The 12672-nt window shown below is 55.6% G+C and overlaps 1 protein-coding gene across 3 annotated transcripts in view; it reads right to left on the reverse strand.

The window, feature by feature from the left end:
- Nucleotides 1–12672, reverse strand: part of LTBP2 (latent transforming growth factor beta binding protein 2) — a 76487-nt gene that overhangs the window by 2445 nt on the left and 61370 nt on the right. For 2 of the 3 annotated variants that reach the window (XM_054826848.1, XM_054826847.1), the window contains exons 21-34: nt 10943–11068; nt 8398–8520; nt 7959–8084; nt 7740–7862; nt 7380–7511; nt 6053–6178; nt 5140–5283; nt 4674–4865; nt 4476–4556; nt 3732–3860; nt 3345–3485; nt 2989–3156; nt 2178–2453; nt 1801–1950 (exon numbers count right to left, since the gene is read on the reverse strand). In XM_054826848.1, coding sequence (XP_054682823.1) covers nt 1801–1950; nt 2178–2453; nt 2989–3156; nt 3345–3485; nt 3732–3860; nt 4476–4556; nt 4674–4865; nt 5140–5283; nt 6053–6178; nt 7380–7511; nt 7740–7862; nt 7959–8084; nt 8398–8520; nt 10943–11068 — 2037 coding nt within the window. The remainder of the gene's footprint in view (nt 1–1800; nt 1951–2177; nt 2454–2988; nt 3157–3344; nt 3486–3731; nt 3861–4475; nt 4557–4673; nt 4866–5139; nt 5284–6052; nt 6179–7379; nt 7512–7739; nt 7863–7958; nt 8085–8397; nt 8521–10942; nt 11069–12672) is intronic. The other variant, XM_054826849.1, reaches the window with a different exon arrangement.

The following is a 12672-nucleotide window of genomic DNA, read 5'->3' on the forward strand; positions in this document are numbered from 1 at the left end:
AGCTGCAGGAGTACTCTAAAGGCCTGAAGTCAGCAAGGTGAAAACATGGGGATGAATAAGCACCACGTAGGAGAACTGAAGGGAAAAAAAGAAAAAGAGATTGGCTCCAGTATAAAATGAGCGTGTGTTAGGCCAGGACACGAAAAGCAACAAGCAAAGGCTCCATAAATACGTTAGCAGGAAACAATGGGGAATGTCAGTCTGGTCCTTATCGGCAGAGGAAACAAAAGCCAGCCAACGCCGAGTTGGCTGGAGCAGCTAACGTGGGCTTTGTTCCAGCCATCATAAAAATGCTGGTGGTGACTGGATAGAGTGCGGACCATGTTTGAAATATTTAAATGAGGGTGCAGGAGCACAAGGAGGGAAAGGCCATACTGTGATGGAGAGGTTCAACAATCAGATAGATAAAGCAGTTACATCCATATAGCTAAAGGCCTGCTGCAACTCATCGTCAAATACTTAATGCTCCTGCAGTCCCTGAAAAGTTGGCAGTTCTCTCTGAGATGGAGGATGAAGGAAGTCTCAGAGATCCAAGGAATGGTAAATCCGGTAACTATCTTCAAAAACAGAGAAGGGAGAATCCAGAATTCAGACTGCTCACCACCATTCCCTTAAGCAGGACAGGTTCGTGAGTGATTAGGTCATAACCCTCCAAAGGATATCAAGGGTCATTAAATAGTTGGTGCAGATCTGTTAAGGCCTGATTACGTTAAGCCAATCTGGTTCCCTACCCTGACCCGATAACTGGTCTGTCAGATAAGAGAGAAGCAGTGGATATGATGTGCCTTGGCCATGGTGAGGATTTCAACACGCTCTCACATGACACACTCAAGCGGACTGAGAAAACACAGTCTAGGTGAAACTGCAGCAATTGCACAACAGGCTGCAAAGCTGCACTCCAAAGATAATTAGCAATACCTGTTACAATAAAAGCCATTTAAAGCACAGCCTGCAGGGGTCTGTCCTGACCCCTACTCCATCCAAATGTTGTCATTAAGGTGGATGAAGGAAGAATCCCCATGCTTATAAAATGTATGTGTGTGATGCCAGGCTGCAAGCACTTTGCAGGGTTCAGACTCATTCTGATCAAGCAGAGAAGCGGTCCAAAATCAACCAGACAAAATTCACTGAAGGCAAAGCACTGTGGCCAAGGAAAGGGAAACAGAGTGCACAAATGCAGAAAGGGGAGTAACAGTTCAGGCAGCTGTTCTGCCCAGCAGTATTTGGGGAGGCAAACACCACAGGTTCTGTATGAAGAAGCTGCATGATCGTGTCGTGCAATAAGGATGCTGGGAGCTGGAGTAAGTGCTGTGCCTAAGGAAAAAGAGGGTCTTCATCTGCTCTGTTGAGTGCCTGGGGCCTCAGCTGGCTTGCGGCACTGTGCAAAGGATGGAGACGTGGCGTAGGAATGCAGCAGAAATATAGAGAGAGGTTTTAGAGACCGTGTCTCATAGGGCAGGGTGGAAAGTGGGGAATTTCACCAGGGCAGTGGTGAATGTAGAGGAAAGTAAGTAGCAATAGAGTGACAGTGACCTGTGATGCACAAGAGTGTATGCAAAGAAGGGAGCGATCAGCTGCTCCCCGCGATGCCCTGAGGTGCCCCATTTTAGCTGCCAGCAGAAAGCGGCCGGCTGAACCTCCGGGACGGTCCTCCCAGCCCCGTGGGACGGAAGCACCAGGGAGAGTGGGGACTCCGCCGGCAGCTGTCCCGGCCAGCACCGCTAGAGAGCGGCAGCCGCCAAGGGATGCGGGGGCCGGGCTGCCCGCACAGCCCCCGGGCTGGCCCCGGCCGCCACTCACCCACGCAGGCCATGCGGGTCATGTCCAGCTGGAAGCCGTCAAAGCAGTCGCAGGTGTAGCCCTCCCGGACACGCACGCAGCGCCCGTTCTCGCAGCCATTGAGGATCCCGCACTCCTCAGCCTGCAGCCCCTCGAAGCCCTCGTAGAGGCCTGGAAGGTGGCAAGGCGGTGTCAGAGCAGGGCGACCCTCCGTCCAGCCACAGAGGGGATGTCGGACATGTGGTGAGACAGTGCTGGTGGGGCCTGGACTGACTCAGAGCAGCCAGGAGCTGAGCTTGCTCCAAGCCTGGAGCATCTTGGCCAGAGCGGGAGCTGCCGGGCAGTCCCCATGGACACAGGCTGGGTGGGAGGGCACCTCTCTGTCTCCCAGTACTCACCAGTTTGGCTGGACAGGTAGCGGGGTGGGGACCGCCCTGAGCCATGGTGGAGAGGGCTGCCACGAAACTCGCTGTTGAGTTCCCTCCGAGGGAAACCAGCATCGGGGTTTCCATACTCAGACTCCAGGTAGTTGTAGTAGGGGCCCATATCTGGGCTGGGAAGGCCGTAGTGGGGGTCTTCCAAGCCTGGTCCGTACTCATACCTAGGTCTTTCTCGGAGCTCAGCCCCTCTCTCACTGTCTTCACTGGCCCCATTACACAGGAAAGCAAAATCAGCTGCAAGTGGTGAGAGAAAAGGAAGTGTCAGTACAGCCTGGCTCAAGAGAGGTAGGTCTGCAATGGCCAGAGAGGGTGCATCCACACCGGGGCCAGGAGAGCCAGGCCTGTGTTCAATGGCCTCCAAAGCTGCAGCTCTGTAGTTTGCTGGTGGGACCTCATCTGCAAGAAGACCAGCTCCTGTCCAGGGCCAGCAAGTCCTTGAGCAGTGAGAATCCCAGTTCCCAGTATGCTCCCATCCTAGGCTGCCACCACCACACCTCACCTAAACTAAGCAGGAGCAGCGAGATGCACAGGGCAACTCTCCCCTTAAATACCTCGGACTCATTGCAAACCAGTTTCAGGTACCTCCTACCTCCTGGTGCCCTGAAGAAGTGGAGGGTTCACCCACTCCTTGGACTGACTTTGGCAATTCAGACAAGAAGAGGAGCCCTCGCTGCAGTCATACGCGGCTGACCCTGCATGGCACGACCGGCAGCAGCCCAGCCCATCCCCACCTCTGCCAGGGGATGCTTGCCCACGCCACCCTGCTCACCAGAGGACCTGTGCGGGCAGAGTGCGCAGTTCTGGCCCCAGGCTTCGCCGAGCCGGCAGCAGCACTCAGTGTACGTGGTTTGCTCGCCGTGCAGCAGGTCTTGGCAGATGTAGTCGGCGACAGTCTGCCAGCAGACATCCAGGTGGATTTCATATTCCTCTGGGGCATCTGTGAGTGGCACGAGCAAAGGATGCCATGAAAGCCATTCAGAAAACCACCCACCTTGTCCTGAGAGGGCCAACCCTGGCTGCACACTGTGCTGGTGCTGGCACCCCTCAGCCTGACACCAAGCTCCCACCCACTGCTCCCTCCCAGCCATGGGGTGAAGGTGCGCTGTGGCAGGGGTTCAGGCTCACCTGCCCTGCTAGAGAGGTTCACACACCGGTTGCCGGTGGCATCCAGCACAAGCGGGAGGCTGCAGAAGCAGTGGTAGGAGCCGTCCGTGTTCAGACACTCACCGTTGATGCAGTACACTTCATTTTGACACTCGTCCTGGTCTGCCCACACACAAGGACCAAGCAACATTTCAGGTTGGCAGACATGGGTAATGTGACCCTTTCCCTGCCCAAACGGGGACCCCCAGGACTCCTGCCACCTCCTCTCTTTTTGCCCAGGGGGTCCCGGGAAGCCTGTCGCCCAGACCTGGCCCTGTAGTGTGGGCAGCAGGGACGACTCTGGGGGCAGCAGCACGGCTGTCCCTCTGTGCACAGTGGGGTGCCCGCTGCTCTTTGAGGCCATCTTACCAACACACTCAAGCCTGCTGGAGTCATAGAAGTAGCCTGTATGGCAGAAGCACTTGTAGCCCGGCACCGTGTTCAAACACTGTCCATTGCGGCAGAACTCGGAGCCAAATATCTCACACTCATCCATGTCTGAGAGAGGGAGGGAGAGAGCGTCTCAGGGAGCAGAGCCGTGGAAGCAAGGCGGGCTGGGTGCTGTACCCGCAGAAAGCTGGCACAGCACCTTGGCCTGGATTACTGGCAGGTCCCCGAGCGAGCCCCCTGCCTCTCCCATGAGCCTCATGCCTGGGAGCAGAGGGGGAAGCACCCACAGGCAGAGCAGGAGGAGGGATGACTGGGAACAGGATACTTTCACAAATAGGAAATTCATGTGTGTTTTTGGAAGGTCAAGAACACAACCCCCTAGAGGTGAAGTGCCAAAGACTGAACCAGCCGGCTACTGGGAGATCGGTAACTCAAAGGATTGTGTCTTACTGGACCCCATCCCTGGTTTGAAACGGGCATAGGAGATTTACACCAAGAAAGAATCACTGCCAGCAGTGAGGCAGGACTGGAGGAAGGGGCACTTCCAGCTCAGTGATACTGGCAATCTGGGATTTCTCTGGATGGAGGAAAGCAACAGCAGGATGTTACCATCCCCCACCACAGCCCCAGGGAGATATTTCTGTGGTTGCATCTCCATGCAGGGCTTTGCACAGCGCCCTCCCTCTTCACCCTGGAAGAAATGAGAGAAAATGGTGCTAGTACCTGTGAAAGAGACTTTTCCTGAGAGCAGATCTTCCTGGGGAACATAGCCCTTCCCGAGAGGGCAGATCTCTTGGTACTCCACTGGCCAGGAGGCAGATGCCAAGGGGAGATGGGGAGAAAAGAAACAGCTTGTTAGTGCAGCCAGGGTGGAACTGGCGGGCAGAACACTGGCCTGGTGTGGTGGGGCCACAGTCCTACCTGTGCCCGGGATGGGGCAGGGGTAAGTCTCACAGTTGTCACCCCAGGCTGCCCCCACAGTACAGCAGCACTCCTCCTTGGTGATATTCTTGGCCAGGACACTGTCACACAGGCGAACGTCGCTGATGTGGTAGTAGCACTGCTTGCGCTCTGCACTGTCAGAGAGGTGGGCTGCGTGTGTCTTGGGGCCCTCTAGAAGACAGCAGAGCAGGGACGGGATGGGGTCCTTGGCACCCCAACGCAGCATCCCACACCTAGGAGGTCCCAGAGCACACCCACCACTGGCAGCATGACCTTCCCAGGTCCCCACTTTCAGGCTCCTCAGCTCTGTCCAGACAAAAGCTTGCCCATGCCTGCGTGGGCTTGTACAGCCCTAGCAGCCCCTCAGCTTTCTCTCACCCCAGCCAGGGCTACCATGCTCCTGCTCTAGCTGCCACCCGTGCTTCTGTCCTAGCTGCCTACTCACCCATGGCTGCTCGGGGCTGGCACTGCCCTGCCTCTGTGTCATACTCCTCATGGTCGCTGGGGCAGAGGCAAAGGAAGGATCCCTCCACGTTCTCGCAGAGTGCGGTCCCGCACACGGCAACCATCAGCTCGCACTCATTCACATCTGCAAAGCAAGGGGCGGTGGTGGCAGCTGGAGCCCTGCCTCTGCATGGGCAGCCTGTGCATGGTCTGCAGCATGGGGTCACCCCTCAGCAGGGAGATAGAAACTGCTAGGGATGAACTGAGAGCTCTGCTCACACCATGGCTCAACACAAGCCTGGCAAGAGCTTCCTGCCTTGGTCTCAGTGGATTCAAGGAGCTTGAACTCCAGCTTACAGTGAGTCACTGGATCACAGGATCATCCAGGTTTGAAGGGACTGCTGAAGGTCTCTAGTCCAACTCCCTGCTCAAAGCAGGGTCACTTATGGTATCCCACCAGGCTGCTCAGGGCTCTGTCTTGTTGGGTCTTTAAAACCTCCCAGGATGGCGACTGCACAGCCATCTTGGGCATCTGTTCCACTGCCTGCCTGTCTTCATGGCAAAAATGTTTTTCGTTGTATTACATCCTGCCTGTTCTCTCCAGGTACCCATTAAAGTACCCCTCTAGCACCTTCAGTGTCTCCAGCCCCCCAGCACCTCCTTTCCACCTGCACAGAGAAGGGCTCCATGTTCACTGGAAGCTGCTTGCTTTTTCATAGAGCCCTGCTCCTTTGCAGTCCCAAGGATCTCCCGTGCTTTTTGCCTCCGTGAGCTGCCCTGTCCATGTCTGGGATTCTCCATGCGCAGATGCGGTCTTTATCCCTGCCCCAGGAGCGTTCACAGTGGGGACACCAGCATGGCATCTGCCGATGGCTCTCCCTCACAGACTGGCAGAGCAATCACAGGAGACTCACCCACGCAGTAGTGCCCAGAGGGTGAGCTCTCGTAGCCACGGTCACAGAGGCAGCGGAAGGAGCCGTCCGAGTTCTCGCAGAAGCCATGGCTCCCACACAGCGTCTCGTTGGCGCACTCATCTATGTCTGCAGCAGAGCGGAGAGCAGGAATTGCCCCAGACCCCACCCTCCCAAAGGACCTCCCCCTGCCCAGGCTCTTCTGCTCTGACCCCAAGACCTGGAGATGGGGCAGTCATTCCCTTGATGTGAGGGACTTGGTCTGGCTGCTCCGCTCACTCCCTTGCTATGAGTGTGTGTGTTAAGAGAAGCTTCCTGCAATGTCCAGAGCTGCAGAGAGGCCACGTGGATAGAGTGACAGGAGCAGGGTAGGAATGGGAAATGGATGGGAAGTGTGGGAGGTGGCTGTCAGGGGCAACTGAAGGTAGTGCAGGTCCTCGCAGAGGCATAAAGGGACACAGAACCTACAGACTCACATCAGCAGGAGATACAAGGATGCAACTGAAGTGTGTGTGGAAAGTGCAAACAGATCTAGGATGATACCCTCCTGCCCTGTTCTTCTTGGCCTGGTCCTTCTCCAACTGCTATAGCACCAGGGAGTAATCTCTGCCTTGCCCCAGCCCGGTGGGGTCTGACAGTCACAACTGGGTCCTCTGCCTATGGAGGGCAGGTTTACAGTCCTGCTGGCTGCATCCTGCTCCACTGCACCGGGCAAATTTCCCTGCAGCAGGCAGAGCAGACACGTGCCCACAGCCCACTGCTCCCAAGGCCAGGAGCAGATCCACATGCTGAGTCTGAGTCCTGGTGCAGCCCAGAGCCCAGCGGCTGGCAGCAGCTCCTCCTTGCTGCAGCCTTCCCTGAGCTGGGGGGAGCCTCAAAAACTGCAGAAACCCCTTTGCTCTTTCCTTTTTGCTGGAGCCTGAACTCCAAACCCAGACTCCCAAGCCTAGTGCACAGTGGTACCAGCAGCCTTTCCCCTCACCCAGCCCTGCCAGGCAGGTGACTGGCACAGGCAGCAGCCCCAGCAAGCACAGCTTACTGGGGGCTGAGGTCCAGCTCCAAGCCTGGAATGGCTGTAACCTGCCCAGGACTCTCCCCAAGCGGAAAGCAGCACAATGCAGAGTCTGTTCCAGATGCCAGGAAGAGAGAAGTCTAGACACAAGCAGGCAGCTCAGCCAAGAAAACAAACTCTGAGCATTATCTGCCTCTCCACCAGCCACACGCTTCCTCCTCCTCCTCCTCCTTCTCCCCTGTGCCCCTGGCAGAGATGTCCCACAGCCACCCTGTCCCTGCCAGGAGGAGGGATAGGGACACCGAGGGTTGTACTCACCGATGCAGTCACCTAAGGGGGTCCAGTGGAAGCCAGGCTGGCAGCCCATGATACAACGGTAGGAGCCCAGGCTGTTCTGGCACCGCCACGTGCCGCAGATGGCATCCCCATATTCTTTACACTCATCTACGTCTGCAGGCAGGAGGGCAAGGGAATGAGGACAGTCAGATGGGGACCCTGCTTGCTCACTGCAGCACTTGGGCCAAGTTCAGTTGGCAGAGGCCCTGAGCCACTGCTAGTCCTCCTTACACGTCACCAGCAACTTTGGGTGCTGGGAGCGGAACTGCCCTCCCCCCTGCACTGGTGGCATCCATCCCCCCAAATCCCAGGGTACTGATGTCCCTAACGATGAGCTCTCACCCACGCAGTCATCCGTCTCCTGGGAGTGTTTGAACCCGTTTTCACACAGACACCTGTAGGAGCCTTCTGTGTTCAGGCACTGGCCTTGCGAGCAGCGGGACTTGTCTGCACATTCATCCACATCTGCAAAATCAGGCCAAAATCACCAACCTGGATCTCACAGCACAGGAGGGAGCAGAGGCAGGACCTGAGATTTGTCCCTGCCATCCTCCAGCTCACCTTGGCAGCTGATTCCCCCAGCTGCATTTGAGAAGCCAGGAGCACAAATGCAGAAGTATGATCCATGACTGTTGAGACACTCGCCATTGGGGCTGCAGATCTCGCTGTTCAGGCACTCGTTCACATCTGCAGAGGGAGCAGAGTCAGGGCCGTGCACCCAGCCCTGGGGGACATCCTTCACCAAAGCCACATGGATTCCCTCTCCCCAGTCTCTTACAGGCAGCCCTTGCAGGGCTCCTGGCCCCTGGTTTTCTCTCCAAGGAGACAGAGATCTTCCCTGTCCATGGTGATCCTGCATTTTGCTACAACCTTACGGATGTGCCATGCACGGTGGCATCACCTGTCTTGGCACTGACATCCTCCCTGCTGATAAAGAAGGGGGATCCATAGGGAGGCTGTATGTCCTGGACCCAGAGGACTGCAGGGATGGGGTTCGTACCTTCGCACACAGTGCCGTTGATGAGCTCGAAACCAGCCTGGCAGTGGCACTTGTAGGAGCCTGGGGTGTTCCTGCACTCTCCCCCCAGGCACTGAACAGCAGAGTCCTCACACTCATCCATATCTGCCAAGCAGAAGGGCACAGCACAGAGTGAAGCCCCAGCTCTTGACACCACTGGAGAAGATCCCCACCCAGAGAAACCATCACGCAGCTGTTGGCCTGCAATGTGGGTTTGAGCTGCCCTCCCAGACCATCCCATCACAGTGAGATGAGGACAGAGACTCCCCTCCATCATAGGGACCAGGATAAACTGGATCCCAGCACCAAGGCAGCAGTGCCCAGTGACAGGACCAGAGGCAATGGGCACAAACTGAAACACAGAAGGTCCTGTCTGAACATCAGGAAACACGTTTACTGTGAGGGTTGCTGTGCACTGGCACAGGTTGCCCAGATAGTTTGAGGAGTCTCCCTCTTTGGAGATACTCAAAAGCCATGTGGACATGGTCCTGGGCAACCAGCTCCAGGTGGCCCTGCTTGAGCAGGAGGGTTGGACAAGATGATCTCCAGAGGTCCCTTCCAACCTCAGCCATTCTGTGATTCTGTGAGCACAGGGACACTGTTAACCCCAGTGTCCACCTCCAGCAGAGCTCTGCGCTGGGTACCACAACCAAAAGAGGCCAGCGCAGAGCTGGTTGCTGTTAAACCCTCTCTTCAGCCAACCACACAAGAGCAAACATCAGGAAAGTAACCCAGCACAAACCACACCTTCTGCGGCTCTGCTTTCCTACCTGTCAGACTTGCCTACAATGTCCTTCTCCTGGCAAAGCTGGCCAGGGGCCTACATCAGCTCCTACCCGGCTGCAAAACTCCCCACAAACCCTCTCCCACCCAACTTCCCGAGGCCTTGGCCAGAGCCTGCTGGCACTCTGAGAATTTTGCTAACAGCAGAGGAGAGAGGGGTACCTTCCCTCTAGCAGAGGGCTGCAAGATGCCAGCAGGCTGCCGTTGCCTGCAGGCCCATGAGGTAGGGGGAAGCACTGGAGGACACTGCTAATCAGAAGGATGGGCCGGTGTGCAGGCAGCAGAAGACATGCTGACATGCTAGTGGAGAAGGTCCTGCTCTACTATTCTCCCCTGCCGGGAGCTAAAGCTGTGAGACTGGCAGCTCCTGAGGGCAGGGCAGGGACCTTCTCCAGCACTGAGCACACCACAGGCATAAACAAGCATCCCTCCCTACCACCTCAGGGCAGGATTCCCAGCTGTTCAGTCTCAAAGGGTTGCAAGTAGCAATATTCTTGAATCCTTCTGGAGATGAACTATAACCTAGTTTATTTATCACAAAACTATCACGAAACCCTTATCATTTTTCAAATATGAAACCCAGATCCACAGACAAGGCCACCAGCCAAGGCAGGGAAGAACGTGCCATTCTGCTGTCAAGTCAGCGTGACCCAAACAGTATCGAACCCTGATAAGGTGCCCTTGTGACACAGCTGGGGCAAAGTGGCTGAGAAGGGGCTCACGTGGAGTCTTGGGAAAGGGGGAGGGACGATGGAAGGGATCAAGCCATGGTTCTTCCACTGCACTCAAAAATCAGATGGAAAATAAGCTCATTTCACACTGGCTTTCTCAGACACCAAAACAGAGAATAGAGGGAGGAAAGTCTCCCTCTCCTTCCCCATTGGAGGTGCCCATGCAGGGGGGTCTTCTGAGAATCACATCAAAGGCAAGATCTTCTGTTTGCCAGCTATGTGCAGAGCTGCAGCTGCAGAGCTCTGCAGTGCTCCAGAGAGAAATTTGCAGCACATGGACAATCTTTAAACAAATATCTTTGCCAGCTCTGCCCTCTCCCTTCCTTTACCCCGAACAGGGAATTTGCATCAAGCCATCTCAAGCCCAGTATGTCCCCTTGGGCAGCCACCAGGGAAGGATTTTCCCTGCTTGCGCTGGGGCGGTCAGGCTGTAAGGCTGGGACGGAGTGCTCTCATGTCTCAGCAATGCAACCAGCACAGACTGATGCTGGTGTTAGCTCTCTGCCACACATACCTGGCACAGCAGAGCCCTTGAACTAAACTTTCCTTTTTAAACATGTCCAAGTTACTTTAGAGGCTGGGGAAAAATGATGAATCCTGGGTGCCCACTGTCCCTCCACTGGCTGTGGACCCAAAGTTTCTCCCTCTGTGGAGGACACGTGCTCCCAGGCACGCAGTTCTGAACTGAACCACACACAACTCCTCTTTTCCCATGTTTCCAGGCCTCCTGTACTCCTCTGGCCTTTGTCAGCATCCCCCAGGTCATCATTAGTCCAGGACTCTCATCAATGAGGCCTTCACCCCCATCCCTTTCCTGCATGAGGAAGATCGTCTTCCTGCTGCTCTAGGTGACATCTGCTTGCAGCCCCCCACACTCTCTGCTGATCAGAGAGCTAAAGAGCTGGAGAAGGATCCCAAGGCTAAAGAAGTCCCCAGGCCCCACCAATAACTCAGCAATGTATCTTCCCTCCTTCACTCCACCACCCGCTCCTCTGTCCCTGGGAAAGGGATACCTTCACATGTGCTGCCATCTCTGGAGACGGCGTAGCCAGCGTCACAAGCCATGCAGGAGTAGGAGCCCTCGGTGTTGAGGCAGAGTCCGGAAGGACAGGCAACCTGGGCCGTGCACTCATCAATGTCTGCATAAGTACATGAGGGAGAGCGGGATGAGTTGCAAGGACGTGGAGTAACCATGACCAGGGGCAGATGTGTTGAGGGAACCAGCCAACCTGGCCACCATGGGCAGGACTCAGGCAGAGCCAAGCGCTCAGGAAGAGCCTAGGGAAACCTGGTCTACTGGGGGATGATGGGGTCCATCTGTCAGAGAAGGGGAAGAGCATCTTCGGTCATAGGCTTGCTAAGCTGCTGAAGAGGGCTTTAAACTAAAGTTGCTGGGTGATGGGAACCTCAATCCATCCCACTCCTACCAGTTTGATGCCAGTGCCAGCAAGACATGCCCAGAGCCAGGAGAAGGATCACAGGTCAGCAGAACACCTGAAGTGCAGCACAAAGGAATTCCAGCCACTCCAGCCAGTAAGTCAGCTTCATCGGGGGCCCAGCTTAAATGCCTCTATGCAAACACATGTAGCATGGGGAGTAAACAAGAGGAGTTAGAGATGTGTGCACGCCTCCAGGGCTATGATCTCATTGGCATCACGGAGACTGGTGGGATGGCTCCTATGACTGGAGTGTTGGCATGGAAGGATACAGACTCTTTAGGAAGGACAGGTAGGGGAGATGAGGAGGGGGTGTCACCCTCTTTGTCAGTGACCAGCTGGAGTGCATGGAGCTCCACCTGGGGATGGATGAGGAGCTGACAGGAGCTTATGTGTCAGGATTAAAGGGAGGGCAGGAACAGGAGACACTATAGTGGGGGGTCTGCTACAGGCCACTTGACCAGGAAGACTGAGCGGATGAGGACCTCTATAGACAGATAGGAGCAGCCTCACATTCACAAGCCCTGGTCCTCACGGGGGACTTCAGACTTCAACCACCACCCTGATACGTGTTGGAGGGACAACACAGCAGGGCATAAGCAGTCCAGGAGGTTCCTTGAATGCGTTGATGATAACTTCCTTCTCCAAGTGATAGAGGAGCCAAGGAGGAGAGGTGCTATGCTGGACCTTGTTCTCACCGACAAGGAGGGGCTGGTAGAGGATGTGAAGCTCAAGGGCAGCCTTGGCTGCAGTGACCATGAAATGGTGGAGTTCAAGATCCTCAGGGCAGCGAGGAGGGCACACAGCAAGCTCACTACTCTGGGCTTCAGCAGAGCAGACTTCGGCCTCTTCAAGGATCTGCTTGGTAGAGTACCATGGGACAAAGCCCTGGAGGGACGAGGGGCCCAAGAAAGCTGGTTAGTATTCAAGGGTCACCTCCTCCAAGCTCAGGAGTGATGAATCTCAACAAAGAGCAAGTCAGGAAAAAACGCCAGCAGGTCTGCATGGATGAACCAGTTGCTCCTGGGCAAACTCAAACACAAAAAGGAAGCCTACAGAGGCTGGAAGCAAGGGTAGATAGTCTGGGAATACAGAGAAATTGTCTGAGCAGCCAGGGATCAGGTTAGGAAAGCCAAAGCCCTGATAGAATTAAATCTGGCCGGGGAGGTCAAAGGTAACAAGAAAAGCTTCTAGAGGTATGTCAGTGATAAAAGGAAGACTAGGGAAAATGTAGGTCCTCTCTGGAAGGAAACGGGAGACTTGGTTACCTGGGATATGGAGAAGACTGAGGTACTTAACAACTTCTT

The sequence above is a fragment of the Grus americana genome, chromosome 5 (genome assembly GCF_028858705.1).
Source record: "Grus americana isolate bGruAme1 chromosome 5, bGruAme1.mat, whole genome shotgun sequence".
Taxonomy (NCBI): Eukaryota; Metazoa; Chordata; class Aves; order Gruiformes; family Gruidae; genus Grus; species Grus americana.